Source organism: Ochotona curzoniae, unplaced genomic scaffold, assembly GCF_017591425.1.
Source record: "Ochotona curzoniae isolate NIBS_2020 unplaced genomic scaffold, NIBS_Ocur_1.0 patch437, whole genome shotgun sequence".
Classification (NCBI taxonomy): Eukaryota; Metazoa; Chordata; class Mammalia; order Lagomorpha; family Ochotonidae; genus Ochotona; species Ochotona curzoniae.
The window spans coordinates 247,761-264,220 of NW_024467014.1; the positions used below are offsets into that span (position 1 = coordinate 247,761).

Below are 16,460 nucleotides of genomic sequence, written 5' to 3' on the forward strand. Positions count from 1 at the left end.
AATGGTGGCCCCAGATGCTGGTCTGTCAAGGGATGTGCCCTTGTGGAGGCTTGCACCAGACCTGGCCTCTGCCTCCTGGCTAAGACTCTCCAGCCCCATGGACAAGTGTCCCCTCTCCCAGCCTCACCTCCTTGCCCCGCAGGGTAGCCCATTTCACCAGGAGCTGCTATGGCTGCCCTGGCCTGGCTCTGAGACCCAGGGCTGGCAGCAGCAGCCCTGCCACTTTCCCACCTGAATGCCCCTCCTGGGAGGCCTCCTGTGAGATGCAGGATGGAAGGTTCTGGAAAAGGACTGGTGCTAGGATTTCTTCCAAATGGAAAGCAATAGATGCTTGGAAGGTCAACTCTGTCCCCCTTCCCCCCCACCCCCACCCCATGCCGTGGTATCTATCCCGAGTTAGAGCCTTTTCCCAGCCCAGCCCAGTCCAGCTCAGCCTGGACATGGATTACAGCCACCAAAGCTTACAGGATCTGCCCCTCTCCCCATGCATAACCCACACTGCATCCACGCGTACAACATACGCAAACACATCTCTCTCTCTCTCTCTCTCTCTCTCTCTCTCTCTCTCTCTCGCGCCCGCGCTCTCTCACACACACACACACACACATAGAGTCGCCACCCTGCCCCTGAAAGGGAGCTCTTCAAAGCCCCCTGCCTGCCTCCACCCGACCCCAGCGGCCTGGGCTCCTGGCCAGCAGAGTTAAAGTGATTACTGGCCTGGATCCACAGGCAGCAGCCACCTCACCCACCAGGAGTTGCTGGGAGGGACTAGGGCACAGGAGTTATTTTTAGAAGTGAGGTAGAACGGGAGGCTCTGGGAGGAGGGGCTTCACAAACTGGGCAGGGGACTCAGGTGGTGGGGTGGTCAACTAGGACTGCCTGGGGCGGGAATGTCTCCTGTGAGGGCCTGGGGACATCCTGGGGCTCCCAGGAGGGAAGGAGGGAGCTGAACTCCCTCCATCATGACCATCCCTGCTGGGCCTGAGGCCGGCAGGCCACACACCCCAAGCCTGGTCCCTGAGCAGCTGCAGGGGAGAACAGGAAATGGCTCTAACAGGGGCAGAAGGCTTGGTTCTCGCTGATAGCCCTCCCCCACACACATACAGATACACACACGTAAACTATACCTACAGGCACACACACACACACATCCAGGGTGGTTCTGTGGTCAGCCCCTGAGGACCACCAGGCAGAGACACCAGCCAGACTCACCAGCTGCCCCTGGCCCGGGGTCAGCTCCTCCCCCCCCCCCACTTTCTTTTAGCGTGGGATCAGAAAAATCCGAGGATTCTGTTTGCTGGAGACAGAAGCCAGGGGTGGTTGGAGGCAGGGCGTCTCAGAGGGTCTGTCCAGTGGTGGCTGCCCAAGAGCAGCCCTGAGCCCCCTGGGCTGCCAACCATATGGCACCTTGTTGAAAGTGGAAATGACTTTCCTGGCAAACTGCCCCTTGTTCAAATCCGAGCCCCACCCCCACTGTGTGGCCTCTGACTGACAGGTCCCTTACTCTGGGCAGCAGCTACCTGGATGGGAGAGTGGGGGTGCTCCTTGGATTTCCCCTCCCCGCCCCCGTGGGTGTGGGTTGTGATGTGGATGAGGGGGTCACCTGCTGGGCTGTTGTGGTTCCCTGTGGCTGCTGTCCAAGCCAGTAACCTTGAGCTTAGTAGCTCCTGCCACCGTGAGGTGACAGTGTGGGCCGCCTGGGGGCCCCTGGGCGCGTTCAGAAGCCGGAGTGTCGCAGCGCTGGCCGCTCACGAGGGCTGTCCCGGAGCATTCTCAAGGGTGCTTCAGAAAGCTGGTGGAAACATGGCGTGAAAAGGCAACGTTCCTTTCTATTGAAAAAATAAAGATTCGTGATCCACCTTTTTTTTTTTTGTAACACAGATTTTCCATGAACTTTCTGAAGACCCCTCCTATACATGGATTTTAATTGTTTTGTGCCAAAATAAATTTGTTCCTTTTTTTTTTTTTAAAAAAAGATACTTGAAGTGCAAAGCATCAGAGAGAGAGAGAAGAGTGTGGGGAGAGAAAGAACAAACTTCTATCTGCTGGTTTTCCCCCCAAATGGCTGCAACAGCCAGGGTTGGGCCAAGCTGAAGCCAGGAGCCAGAAACTCCATCAGGATCTCCCACATGGGTGCAGGTGCCCAAGTACCTGGGTCACCATCCAGTGTCTTCCCAGGCACATTAATAGGGAGGGGGATCAGCAGTGGAGCAGCCAGGGCTAGAACTGGTGTCCCTATGGAATGCCAGCATTGCAGGCAGTGGTTTTCCCTGCTGTGTCACAGCACCAGCCTCTCTGTGAACATTCTGCTGTCCTCTTGTCTCCTTCCTTGTGTGTTCAGCTTCTAGAAACTGCCTGTTCTACTCCCCCCCCCACCCTCTCAGCTCTGACACCACCCTCTGTCTTTGGTCTGTTTCACTTTTCATCTGAATATCTCGCCCCCGGCCCCCACCCAGCCCGCCCTAGTGATGACATTGGGCCCACTTGTGTAATCTAGGATAATCTCCCCATCTTGAGATCTCTAACCAAGTCTCTGTCATAAAATCCCGGTGACCAGAGAACATCACGCATCCCCTGGCTCCAGGGATTAGCCTGTGGACATTGTGTGGGTGTGTGTGTGTGTGTGTGTGTGTGTGTGTGTGTGTGTGTCCCAGCCATCACTCCATTCCACCTCCTGCAAGAGGGTCCAGGGAGGTCACAAGTAGTCAGTGAACGTGAGAGGATAGAAAGCACCCAGTACCTGGTCCCAGAGGGGAGACACAGCTCCCACATGGACAGGGGCCCTGGCGGCTGTTGGGGAAGTTGACCCTCTGCTCAGCGTAAAGCATCGCCAGCAAGAAGAGGGTCTTGAGCTGTGACAGCTGCTCTCTGGGGCACAGCCCTGGACAGCTTGCGAAAGGCTGGCCGTGGGCTTGGAGTAGGAGCAGAGACAGGCTCGTAAGTGGGGAGGGCTGGTCTCAGCTCTTACAGGTGCATCTAAGTGCATTCAGGCCCCGGGGGGGGGGTCTTCCCATCACACCCATCCCAACTGACCAGTACATGACAGGTTGAAGCTGGGAATCCCCCTGTACCCCCAAGAAGAGTGAGGAACCCCCCCATTGGACAGCCAGGGCCCTAGTCCTGTGCTGTTCCTGTGAGCTAACCCCCTCTTCCTCCCACTGTTATAAATATCTGCCACATATGTGATTCAGCCTAAGCCCAAACATGGAGTGTATGCTGAACTGCAAGGCAAGCTTTTACAGGTACACATTGAACTTGAAAAAACTGCTTTATTTTTATTCCCTTGAGAAGCAAAGCAACAGAGAGCTTCCATCCACTGGTTCTCTGCCCAGGTGCCTAGTAGTGGCGAGGGTCCAAGAGTTGGGGTCTGGTCTCTCATGTGGGGGACAGAGACCCATCCTGGTACTTGGGACTGTCACCTGTGGCTTCCCAGGTATCGGCAGGCAGTTGGTGGGACTGGGATGGGACATGTGCATCTCACGTGGTGCCTTCACTGATGGAACGGATGCCTGCCCCTACAACGTTCGCTTCACAAGCAGTGCTCATTCTGACCCCTGTGTCAGGAAGGATCGATTGTAGAATATCTAATCACACAATGTGCATTGCTCCTCGGGGTGGTTGTGGCAGAGAACCGTGCACGGAGGGCCTTGAAAAGCAGAAAGGTGTGTCCTGCAAGTGTGAAGCCACCATCCTAGCATGGCTGGTCCCTCCCGCATCCCCTACTGGGGAGCCTGCCCTGTGTCACTCTCTCTGGCTTCTGCGGGTCTACAGCCATCTTGGCCATTGCTAGGCTGGTGCAGCCAGTACCCCACCTATGCCTCATCCTGCTGCACACACCCAATTTTTTTAAAAAATTATTTTTATCAGAAAGTCAGATTTACAGAGAGGAGGAGAGACAAAGAGGAAGATCTGTCTGTTGATTCTATCCACTTGTTCATTCCCCAGGTAGCCACTGCTGCCAGAGCCGAACTGATCCAAAGCCTGGAGCCAGGAGTTTCCTCTGGGTCTCCTGTCGGGGGTGCAGGGGCTCAAGGCTTTAGGCTATCCTCTACTGCTTTCTCAGGCCACAAGCAGGGAGCTGGATGGAAAGTGGAGCAGCTGGGATATTAACTGTGTCTGTGTGGGATCTTGGAACCTGCAAGGCAAGGGCTTTAGCCACGGGGCTACTGCGTTTGACCTGCACCCTGTTTCTTTTTTTACGATACTGTCACTGTGTTAAGGCCTTCCCCACTCCAGTCTTTTCTAATTGGGGAGGCAGATAGAGAACAGTCATAGTGCCACCTGCTGGCTCACTCCCCACACACCCATAACAGCCGTGGACCAGGTTCAAGCTGGGGACCAGGACTGCTTGGGCCAGCCCTGGCTTCGGCGGAAGTTAGCAAGAAGCTGGTGTCAGGAGCTCTTCTGTAGAAGGGGTACTGGCCCATTGGGGGGCATTAGTGAACCCCAGACATGCTTGGGCATTGGCCACCTGGTTGGGAAACCCCAAGCTGCCAGGGATTACTCCTTTGGCATGGGCAGTAGTGGGTGGTGTACTTGGGGTCCATAGAGAGGGGCCAGAAACTGGGATCCAGCAGCTGTTGAATTTTTGGTTCTCCCTCACCAGATCAGCGTCCTAGTGATGTGGTTAGCCAGCCAAGCACCAACCTGCTTCAGGTTGCGCCTGCACAGGGTGACCTTAGGCCTTGTGAGGAACTCCTGCAACCCGGAGAGGAGGAGGATGGCTGTTTGGCCTTGGTGGCTCTGGCTGCTGTCGGGTGCACCCCAAGCAGCGAGCCCAGGAGCAGGCAAATGTGAGGGTGTGGGTTGGGCAGTAGGGGTCCCAGGTCCCCTGGCTGGAGGGAGCTGTCATTCTGCTGTCTTCCCCATCCTGGGGTCACCCCCTTCTTGAGACCACCTTGGCTAGCAATGACCCATCTTTGCTGTACTTCAGAGAGCCCCAGAGCCAGGAGCACCCCATGGTTCACGGTTACCCCACCTCTTGGGCACTGCCAGTAGGGGGTTTTCCTAGACCTATTCCCTCAAGCCCACCCTAGCCCCGTACACCAAGGCAAATCTGGCAGCCAGTTTTTACAGCCCTCCCTGGATTCACACCCACCCTTGTTTTCCCCCTTCTACGGGGGTAGCTGTCGCCTGCCCCGCCTGGCATGAGCAGAACAGGCGGAGTGGGAGCCGGATTTGGCTCTGGAAAGCTAATCCGCACTGCATGCCCTTGAACTAGCCAGGGCTGGGAGCCAACCATGTTGCTGCAGCCTCTAGCTCCCCCTCCAGGCCACATAGGGAACTGAAGTGTGAACCGCAGTGGCCAAGTCCCTCCTATTGGAGGTCAGTCATTCTAGCTTAAGCTGGTTCACTTCATCTGCCCTGGCAGAGGATCCCCATGAGCAGGCAGCACGGCTTACACGCGGAATGGCTCCTTTGACCTCAACTGTGTCCCCATGGACACCCCTGCCTCCACTCCAGCTGCCTCTTCTGCTCTCAGGAACAAAGGGCTCAGGGGCCTTGTGTAGGTCACTGACATCACCTGGGCAGGCTAGGGTGTATTAGCTCACGTGGAGGGGATGGGAGCCATGCCAGAAGCCTGCAGGCAGGACCACAGTCCATTGTGTGGCCTGGCAAGGTAGACGACGGGCGCTTGGAAGCCAGACCCCGATGAGCTCCACTGTAGTGGCAACTGGCCATGTAGCTTCTGGGCAAAGGCCCTGGGCCCTTTCCCTCCTGCTCACTGCCACCCATCAGCCTCTCTGCCCTTGCTGCCTGCCACGGGCTCCTCTGCCTGCCCCAGGCTGTAAGGTTTACCTGGCCAGCTGTAATAGCTTCTCCTCTTCCCCCTCCCCCAGTAAGCCACAAATCCATCTTCTCTGTACACCCTGTGAGGGAAGCTCTGGTGGCTCTCAAATAGCTGGGTCCCTGAAAAGTATTTTTGAAATAATACTAACAAAAAAATGGGTGGGCCTGGCATGGTAGCCTATTAGCTAAAGTCCTCGCCTTGCATGCGCTGGGATCCTATATGGGCACTGGTTTGTATCCCAGCTGCTCCACTTTCCATGCAGCTCCCTGCTTGTGACCTGGGAAAAAAGAGGACAACCCAAAGCCATGGACCCTGCACCCATGTGGGAAGTCAGCTCAGCTCTGGCTGTTGCAGCCACTTGGGAAGTGAACCAATGGGTGGAAAGTCTGTCTTTCCTTCTCTGCAAATCTTGACTTTCAAAGCTCTCCTGGTCAGCCACTGCTGACAGTACTCCCCACTTTCCCACTTGACTTGCTTCCAGGCCATTTTCTTCTCCGGGTTTGTGCAGACAGCCAGGGCTGGGCTGGGCAAGTCCCTCTGGCCGCCCTAGCTCAGCTGGAAAACCTGGGCCTCACTGTGTGGGCTGTACAGAAAGGGGGACAGATTCCGTGATGGTTTAGCCTTAAACTGGCACAGTATCCCCTGGGCCCTCGTTGTGTGAGCTAAAGTGAGTCATGAGGTAAAGTTCAGGTACATTGCGAGAAGGGACACAGTGGCTGTAGACCCTAAGCAGCCTTGTACATTTCCATCTTCAGAAGGCCGTGACAGGTGAGGCTGAGCTAGGAGTTGGGGGAGCACTCAGCATGGATCTCCCATGGGGGTGGCAGGCGCACCATCACCTGCACCCTCACCCTTACCAAGGCCTCTCCGGGGAAGCTGGAGCTGGACTTACACCTCCAGATACTGAGCTGCTAAGTGCAAGGCCTGCTCCTCCATGTCACTTTACTAGTGAGTGAGACAGAGGGAGACGCTGGGACCCAACTACTTGAGCTGAGCCATCACTGCCCTCCCCTGGAGTGGGCAGCCAGGAGCTGGACTCAGAAATGGGGTCATGTGACCTGGGGCCATGTGACCGGGGTGTGGCCATCCTCAATGGCCTCCCAGGCATCATGCTCAACACTCCACCCCAACCCGCTCCCATGGCCTCAGTGTCAGCTCCGTGTGTTTCCACTGGCACAGACTTTGGGGGTGCAGTAAGAAGAGGGGGCATAGGGCAGCGTGGGGGAGGGACGAAGCAGCTCAGAGTCCAAGTCGGTGATGTTTGCTGAGCCAGAAAATATGACCCAACTGGAGCCAGGAAATGGCTTAACTCCTGATTGATCGACCGGGGCAAGAGGACATTCTTAAGGGGACATGGTCCTGCCAGTCCCACAGCCGTGTGACACAGGGTGCAAAGAGCAGGGTGGGGAGGAGCAGGTGTTGATAAACTTCACCTGTTGACCCCATTGCAGGAACAAACTCTCAAGAGCCCAGGCTAGCCCCCTGCTTCTATCTAACCATGAAGGCGAGCTTAAAGCCCCTCGCTCCGTCTAGGATGGCACCTGGCCACAAAGGTGAGCTATGGGGAGAGGCAGTTGAGCGTCTGGGGAACAAAGGAAAGAAAGTAGGCTGCCTGAGGGGGTCCTGGAAAAGATGATCAGATTGCGTTTATTGATGCACCAGGAATCAGCCCACCACCCGGAAGGGGCGGCCCGGGCACGCCACGACCATCATTGAAGCAGGCGATGTGGGGGTGGGGGACATGATGCTATCATAAGTTAGGAGACGCAGAGGCAGCGGCGGTGCCCTGCTCACTTCATGTTCTTCACGAAGTCCTCGCCCTTCTTGATGGAGGCCTTCAGCTCGGGGATGGCCTCGGCGATCATCTTCTCCTCGAAGGCAGACACCTTGCCGATGCCCAGGTTTTTCTCCAGGCCCTTTTTCTGCAGGATAGGGCAGGGGGAAGAGGCAAGAAGTTAGGACGGGCGAGGCGTTCCCGAGCCCTTAGCCGAGGTGAGGATCCCGGCCTTGGTGCTCCCTATGCATGTGCCCTCGACCGTCACGTCACGTCACGTCACGTCACGTCACGTCACGTCACGTCACGCTCCGTCCTTCCTGCCCGCCCGCCCATGGAGCTGGGCCAGTACCCAGGGAGGGTGACCAGGCTTGGGAAGCCTGCTCAGTCGGTCAGCCATGGGCATCACTCGACCTGACAGCACACACCTCAGGGTTCTAGTCTGTTCCCCAAGGTGCTAAAGCACCAAAGAGGCACTTTAAAAAAATTGTACCCGAATCCAGTGCAATTCAGTGAGTCGCTGTATGAAGCCAGAAACAAACAGCAGGTATCTGGGGGTCCCATTCTCACCTCCCTAAACTGGACCCTCTTGGGGCTGTGTGGTACCTCCCTGCCCCAGCACACTTACCCCCAGCAGGAGCGGCGTGGAGAAGTAGGAGCAGTCGGCTTCCTGTGACTGCACGAAGGAGCACTCCACAACGCCCTCCTTGCCATTCATGGCATCCACCAAGGAGAAGACGAAGCGGGCGCCAGCGTAGGCCATGGACAGGGTGGCAGAGCCTAGGGGTGGCCTGGGGGTGTTAGCTGGGCAGCTCAGTGCCAGGGGAGTCCAGTCTGCCCGCCAAGAATCCAGGGTGGGGTGCTCCTTAAGTCTGTTCACTCATGAATGGCATGCAGTTGCCAACCTCAAAAATCACCCCACCCCAGGAGGCATGCTTTTCACCAGGCAAATGCGCGTGCAGCCCTGGCCTGGCCCAGGGCCCTGCACACAGATGCTCCGACGTTACCTGCTCCGGCTTTGGCCTTGACCACCTCCGTGCCGGCCTCCTGGATCCGCCCCGTGAGCGCCGCCAGCTGGTCCTGGGGGAAGTCCACCTTGGGCGTGCACTGTGAGCCAAGGTTAAGGGCGTGTGAGGAGCTGGTGCCCCCGGGCAGTGTGCACAGCCCCCAGACCTGCCCCGACACTCCTTCATCAGCACCCCCCTCTGCCGTGTAAAGGGAGGTTTACACTGTGGACTCCCTTCAGTGGCATCCAAAGGAGGGAACAGTCCGCTGGCCCTGACCATGACCTTCACATTCCCCATGACCACCGAAAAGGCAATGAAGAGATGGGTCCTGGTGTGCCAGGAGCCCAACCGCGGATCCCGCTGCGGTTTCCCCCGCAGTGTCTGCACAGCACAGTTAGCCCACGCTCGGGGGGAGGGGAGAGTTCCCCAGCCCTCCCTGTGGGGAACGCCCACCCCATGTTCTGGCCAGAATGCACACCCAGAGTGTTCCTGTGGCTCAGGGACAGGACTCTCCTGCTGCCGGCCCTGTCGCCCTTCATTTTTACACTAAGCTCTACGTTCCTCAGGCTGCCCTGTGTGTCGCCCCATGCCCCCTCTGAGCCCTTTCCCCTTTTAGAATACAGCAGACAGCACCGGCACCAGCCTTTGCCACCTGTCGGGGGGCTCTAGGAAGGTACCTACTGGGTGCACCTGACCTTGGTGCTTCTCACACCGTTTCCTGACACACCTGTGAGATCAGGGGGATGATGGTCTTCCCAGCATGGCCACCGATGACAGGAACGTTGACTCGAGCCGGATCCAAGCCCTGGTCATCAGAGGAAGGCCTGATTAGCTCTCAGCAGGTCGGGGCCACCCACAGCATGTGGGGCCACACCCACACGATGCAGGGACTCTGAGGAGAAGGCCAGACACGCCAGCCTTCACGGCGCACATGGGCCCTTTTTTCCTGCCTGTAACTGGCAAGGGCTGGGAAGGGGTCAGGGGGCTTGGCTGGGTGCTCTGGGCAATGCCTGCTGCAGCCCTTACCTTCAGTTCTGCCACAAAAGTATTCGCTCTGACGATGTCCAGGGTGGTCACGCCAAAGATCTTGTTGGGGTTGTAGACTCCGTGTTTCTTGAAGACCTCCGCCGTGATGGGGATGGTGGAGTTAACCTGGGAAGGCCAGATGGGCGTGAGTGGGGTGCACAGCCCTGCAGGACACTGCGCTGTCAAGGACCAAGAGGACAGCATAGGAAGATACCTTGCCTCAGCTGCCCATTCATTCCAGGTAAACCTGGCACCTCCTTTCCTGCAGGGGGCGCTCACCCACTCCTTGGGCTGGTGCTGGGGCAGAGCAAGGAAGAGCCGAGACCTTGACCGTGGCCAGGTCACCTGCATTCCCTAAGACTTGGTTTCTTTATCTCTGCTGCCTTGTGAAATGGTTGTGATAATTAAAAAATGGTTTAGTATTGGGTAAGTGCTTAACGAGGTACTCGGTACATGGGAAAGGCATTTCATGAAAACAGCCACGGGTTTTAAAGTGTTTTGGCATCAGAACAGTTAAACTTTTCTTTTTCTTTTCTTTTTTTTTTTTTAAGATTTACTTATTTTTATTGGAAAGGCAGATATACAGAGAGGAGGAGAGACAGAGAGGAAGATCTTTTGTCCGATGATTCACTCCCCAGGCGGCCGCAACGGCCAGAGTTGAACCAGTCTGAAGCCAGGAGCTTTTTCCAGGTCTCCCACGTGGGTGCAGGATCCCAAAGCTTTGGACCGTCCTCGACTGCTTTCCCGGGCCACAGGCAGGGAGCTGGCTGAGAAGTGGATTAGAACCAGTGCCCATATGGGATCCTGGCACGTTCAAGGCGAGGACTCTAACCACTACGTTATCGTGCCAAGCCCAAACTTTTCATTCTATTTTCTCCTGAACTTCTTTTGAGATAGAAGCCGTTCATTTGATCATTCACTGTATGCCCTCATTAGTGGGAGCTGGGCCAGATCTGAAGAGTCAGAAGGCAGGAACTCAATCCAGGTCTCCGACATGGGTAGCAGGCACCAAGAACTTGAGCTGCTGCCTGCCGCCCCCACGAGACTAGTCAGTGAGAAGCTAATACCAGGAGGGGGAGCTGGGGAGTGAATCCAGGCACTCGGATCCTAGACACAGGCACCTTAACAGGTGTCTCATGCCACCCTCTGGGAACCTTCCAGCAAAAACAAAACTGTTAGGTGTACACTAAGCACTAGTTCTCTAGCAAAAGAAACAGCTCCTGACTGAGTGCCATCCCTGCTCAGGGTGGGCAGGTAGGGAAAGGCAGGTGCCCGGAGCAGCCACGACCCGCCACCTCCCAGACACCAGGACGTGGGTTCAGCTTGTTGTTGGGGGTCTGCTGCTGAGCCCTGGGGACCACAGCCGTCCCCAGGATGGGTCAGTTCCTGGAGGGTCGGAGTAGAATGAGCCTCCTGCACGTAGCAGCCCAGCAGGGCTGGGGGTGCTGAGATGAGCAGATGGGGTGGTGAGGGGTAGGAAGTGCCGACCCAAGCTGAATGCAAGGGAGAAGGCAGCCCCGCTGCCTCTAGATGGGCTTATTCGCTGGGCCGGTACAGGGCTGGGGAAGAGACATGGCTTGCTCACAGGCACCTAGCTAGCTGTGGGAAGAACTTCCTGAGGGGCAGGTGCCTGGGACAGTGGTCCAGGTGCTCTGTGTCACCCATACAGGATGTGTGGATGGAGTCTCACCCTTTGGCCTGGCCCAGCCCCAGCTGTCGCAGGCATTTGAGGAGCAACCCACTGGGTGAAAGACCTATGTTTCCGTGTCTGTCATCTTTCACACGGAATGAGGGAGATAAGACGCTAACATAATTGACCCCTCTGCTCCGGAAGGAATGTTCAGGGAGGAGGCATGGCACACACCAGCACACTGAGCTGTGGGCTCTCCTATCTGTAAGCACACCGTCACTCACCGGGTTGGCGATGATGCAGATCATGGCTTCCGGGCAGTGCTGGGCACAGGCGGCAGCCAGGGTGGCCACAATCGTGGCGTTGGTGTTGAACAGGTCATCTCGTGTCATGCCTGCAATGATCCAAGGCAGATGTTCACTGGAATGCCAGGCACTCCCGGCTAGGCTGTCAAGTGCCACGTGTTAGGCTGTGGCCAGATATCCGGCCTTGGGGCCTCACAGCTCCTGCTTTGGGTCCATCTACGTGGTGGGGAGAACAGTCCACAGTGACACAGGGGTGCTGCAAGAGTCTATGGGAGTGGAGCTGGGTCAGGGGAGGGACAGGGCTTTGCCATGTGGCTGAAAAAGGCAGGGGACCCCATGTCTCCTAGGCAATGGGAACCTCTGGGATTGGTCTGTCGTAGAGAGATGGTGGGACCCACCTTTGACAGACAGCCACCTTTCCAGCTGCCCCCACCCCCATACCTGGTTTCCTGGGGACCCCAGCAGGAATAACCACCACATCACAGCCCTTCAGGCAGTCGGGCAGCTGCTCGGGTCCGAGGTAGCCTGGAAAACACGGTTAAGAATCATCATCTTGCTCGTCCTAACCTTGAGGGTTGACACTTGTTGGGGACACAGCCTGGGGATTCCTGGGGCCAGCCAGAGGGCCCACTTGTGATGGGGTCTCCTCCCAATCGCTCCAGCCCCAGCCCGGGTCTGAGCAGTCAGCTCCGAGTGGGCCCAAAGGCTGCAGGGGAAAAGGCTGGACCCAGATGGCAGCACCCACATCCCCTCCTTGGCTTTCCAAGACCTCAGGAAACTGGCTTTGATCTTGAACAGCTCATGAGGGGGAGGCAGCTTGAGGGCTCAGAGCAACTAGGAGGGCACCACACATGTGCTCTGCCAGCCAACCTCCCGGATGGGTTTAACATCAAGTGTGTGCTCTCTCCCATGGTCGGTGGGGCAAGGCAGGGCCCAACATCTGGGCAGCAACTTGGTGCTGCACAGTGCAGGCGCTGAAGCAGGCCTGGCTCTTCATTTTGCTTTAGGAGACTGAGAAAGATGACGTATGGACAGTTACTTATCACAACCCGGTTTGTTTTTATGGAGAGCAAAGTTAAATGGGTAGCAGCCCAATAATGAACAGTGTGGGTGTAAACAATAATTGATAAAACTACAGGACAGTTCCTAAAATAGGTTCACTGGGAACCAGGAGATGTAGTGCGACGGCCAAATTAGCAGGATGGGCAATTACCAAGAGCTTCTCGGAGACAGCGCCCCCTGCTGCCTGTGACTCCCCGTAAGAGGCTCCCCCTTCGCTGCCTCCACCACCTTTTCAAATTGGGAAATGCCGCGGACTTTGGGAAAGCCAAACTGCCTTGTTCCATCGCCTCCCAGTACCTTTCACAGTCGCTCTGGTCTCGATGTGGCTCAGGTCAGCGGCCACGCCGGGGGTGTGTGCGATGTCGTAGAGGGTCAGGCGGCTGACAAGGGGGCTGTTCTTCAGGAGAAGCGAGAGGGGCTGGCCGATTCCCCCGGATGCCCCGAGCACGGCTACTTTAGCATTGTTCTGAGACAAAGCACAACATGGAAAGGACTCTTGGGGTGGAGTTGGTGTCAAATGCATGTACCCGGCACCTGCTGGACACTGTGCTGGACCTCTGACCTGCGTGGGACCAAGGTCAGATGCCCAGGTCTCTGCTACAGCCCGGGGCAGGACGAGGATCTGCTCGACTTGAGAGCTGCCGCCAAGAGGTAGTGGCAGCTGGTCTGGGGTGTTACGGCTTCCGGTAGTTTAAAGACACATACAGGCTTAGAGAAGTCCCTCGATGCTGAGGATAGACTGGCCTGCCTCACATGTAAAAGGCCGGGGCCGGGATGAGTCAGCTTCTCCTTATGAGTTTATTAGCATATGAGGTTGGGCCTGACTGTGCCTGGCTGTCCCGGAGCTCCACATATCTAACGGTCGTCACCACCTGGCCCTATCACACCTGTCCTGTTCCCGAGTGGGTCTAGGCATCGAAGAGATCACACGGGTCACCCACCACTCACGGAGGGACCCCTGGGTAGTTTCCACTGTTTGGCTGAAACACATAATACTGCTATGACGGTTATTTACATATAAACTGATACAGGGACGTGACTTTAGTTCTCCTGGACCTGCACCCAGCAGTGGAACTGACAAGTCACTACTCCCAAGTTCAAGCAAATACCAGACTGCTCCCCAAATTGGCTGTCTGCTCACTGGCCAGCCTGGTTGGCCAGTCCCAAGCAGTCCCCCGGCAGATGCGGAGACCTAAAGCACCGAGTAGCCTGGATCCCACGATGAGTCAGGTCAGCCAGCACCAAACCCAGACAAAGTGCCTGCAACATTTCTGCTTAGGAAATGGCTCTTTAAAGGGACCCGCTGCAGCCAGGCCTTGAACTCCCAACAGGCTGGGCTAGGCAGGAGCGAGACACCAGGAACCCCAGCACTGGCCGCCTAGCAGGAACCTAGATGGGACGGCCAGGGGGCGGAGGCTGGGGCGTGGGAAGTGGGCTTTGCCAGCAGCACCTTAGGGGTCCACAGCCAGCGGGGCTGCAAGAGGAGGTGATAGAAGTTTGCATTAGAAAAATTTTTAGGGCCTGGCGTGATAGCGTAGTGATGAACGTCTTTGCCTTGCACACACCAGGATCCCATATAAGCACCGGTTCTAATCCCGGCGCCCCTGCTTCCCATCCAGCTCCCTGGATGCTTGTGGCCTGGGAAAGCAGTCAAGGACAGCCCAAAGCTTTGGGACCCTGCACCCACATTTGGAGACCCAGAAGAATTTCCTGGCTCCTGGCTTCAGATTGGCTTAACTCCAGCTGTTGCGGCTGCTTGGGGGAGTGAACCATTGGACAGAAGATCTTCCTCTCTATCTGCCTTTCCAATAAAAATAAATCTTAAAATAATTTTTTTTTTAGCTAGCAAAACAAAAATTATATTTGACCAGGAAGTGGATGCCTCCAGCGGTGCCCTCACTGGGGTCCCAACGTGGATCAGCTCGCAGGCCACGTGGGGAGTGTCACATGGAGTCGGGGTCAGCCTCCATCCCTCCCCACTGGGGCAGGCTGTCCTGTACACACTGCAAAATGCTGTCACTTCCCTAGTATTTTCAAAATGAGAAGCAGTTACTACCAACAGGGTCTAACAGAGCCTGGATACACAGTAATTTTTCCTGCTTTAGCAGACATTGCAGACTCCATAAATCTAAAACCAGGGCCCTGATAACTTCTCCCCTACCCACGCCTCCTCCTCCTCCTCTAGTCTCTTGCAACATTTCTTGCCCCTAACCTCAGGATCACCCACAATCCTCTCCCCTTCTCATCCAACCCTGCTCCTGGGCAAATCCTGCCGCCTCTGCAGCAGTCACCTGACACAAGGGGGACCATTCTGTGAGTTCAGACCAAGGCCTTGCTGTGGCCCACAGGATCGCACAAATCCTACTGTTAACCCCCCACTGCCCCTGCTCTCCTAGCACCCACTCAAGGCACAGCCCCAACTCTTCGGAAGACACCCTTTTTGTATGGGAAGGCTAGTTGCGGAACTTAACCCAATACCACCTTTTGGGGGGGGGGGCGTCCTATGGAGAGGTGCCCTACCCCGACAGAATCTAAGATGGAAACTACTTTCCCTGCCAATCCTTACTGCTTTCTTCCTCTGTGCTTGTCCCCCAAGATCTACTTCACTGTAGGAGGCAAGATGGAAAGTTCCAGAAGAGCTGGGAGCTTTGTTAGGGTTCTGGTCACTGCACAGGCACCACCCAGGTTGCACCAGGCCCTCACCCCTTAACACCTCCCCTGGGACTGACTTCCACTCCTGGGCCCCTCAGCATCGCTCATCGCCTGCACCTGTCTAGGCCTTGCTGGCTGGTGTCAGGTGCCACTGCTCCCCCTGGTATCTCTCCTACTCAGTGCAGCTGCCGACGAGCAGATATTTGGCGTATCTGTATATTATTATTATTATTTTTTTTAATTTACTTTCAAATGAAGTGAGCACACGGGGTGTGGAAGGTCTCAAAGCTCCATGACCAGCAACTGAAGTCCCTTTAAGGAGAATCACTTCTTCCACACCACAGCTGTGATACTGAAAGGCAATGCCTCAAACTGCCATGCAATTTGACTCACTGGGGCAGAAAGCGTAGCACCTGTTCAAAACAGGGCCAACAGGGCCTGTTCTTCCTCCCTTAAATACTCTTCAGGTGATTCCCTGTTAGACATGGTTATAAATAGCGTGGCCTTCAGTGGTCCCGGGTTGGGCCAAGTCAGCACACCTGGGCGCTGGCCCAGGCTTCCCCCGTGGCAGGAAGGCGGCCTCTGGCCAGGTTCCTTAAAAAGGGGCCATCAGCAGGCCACTGGCCCGATGACCCTGCAACCTCGGGACCGGCTCTCTCTACCCTCGTGGGGAGTGAAGCTCCCCACCACGCATCCACGCACATCTCTCAAGGACGCTGCCAGAATCAAAGGAAAGTTGCACACAAAAAGAGTAAGTTCCAGAGTCGCAGTTTCTTAAGCCTCGGGAGAGCGTGGGGGTACTGGGGTTGTGTATCCATCCTTGGCTCTCTCCCACGCCTTCTCCCTTCGGCCCTCCCGGCCCAGCGCGCTGCAGCCTCCAGCCAGGCTGGCCCAGGGCGGTGTGGCGGCGGCCAGACCTGCCGGGGTGGGTGGTGGTTTGGGGGATTGCACGTGGGGCCAGCTCGTGGGGTCACGCAAGCCAGCGCGCGCAGGGCCTACCTGGGCCGAGGTACTGAAGCTGCGGCGGAGAGCGGTGCCGACGGGCCGGGCGAGCGCGGAGAGCATGGCTGCGGGCACGGGCAGGGGCCGCGGGGCCGACGGGCGCAGGAGCTGGCGGGCTGCAGCAAGTGACTCCAACGACCTCCACACGGCGGAGCAGCTCCCGGCGCCGCGGCCCTGGCCTCGCGAGACCGGACCCGCTTCCGTCCCTACC

At 56.8% G+C, this 16,460-nt stretch overlaps 1 protein-coding gene across 2 annotated transcripts; it reads right to left on the reverse strand.

The window, feature by feature from the left end:
- Positions 1 to 7,419: 7,419 nt before the first annotated feature.
- LOC121168003 (malate dehydrogenase, mitochondrial) lies at positions 7,420 to 16,408 on the reverse strand. 2 transcript variants are annotated; one of them, XM_040997758.1, is made up of 9 exons: positions 16,247 to 16,405; positions 12,893 to 13,061; positions 11,975 to 12,058; positions 11,513 to 11,622; positions 9,599 to 9,724; positions 9,300 to 9,377; positions 8,573 to 8,672; positions 8,194 to 8,345; positions 7,420 to 7,713 (listed from the first exon to the last, which is right to left on the reverse strand). In XM_040997758.1, exons 1-9 carry the CDS (start codon positions 16,310 to 16,312, stop codon positions 7,582 to 7,584), a joined length of 1,017 nt encoding a protein of 338 aa, XP_040853692.1. In that variant the 5' UTR covers positions 16,313 to 16,405; the 3' UTR covers positions 7,420 to 7,581. The 2 variants fall into 2 exon arrangements, with proteins under 2 accessions (XP_040853692.1, XP_040853693.1); XM_040997759.1 differs by lacking the exon at positions 9,599 to 9,724 and having other exon boundaries at positions 16,247 to 16,408.
- Positions 16,409 to 16,460: the final 52 nt, after the last annotated feature.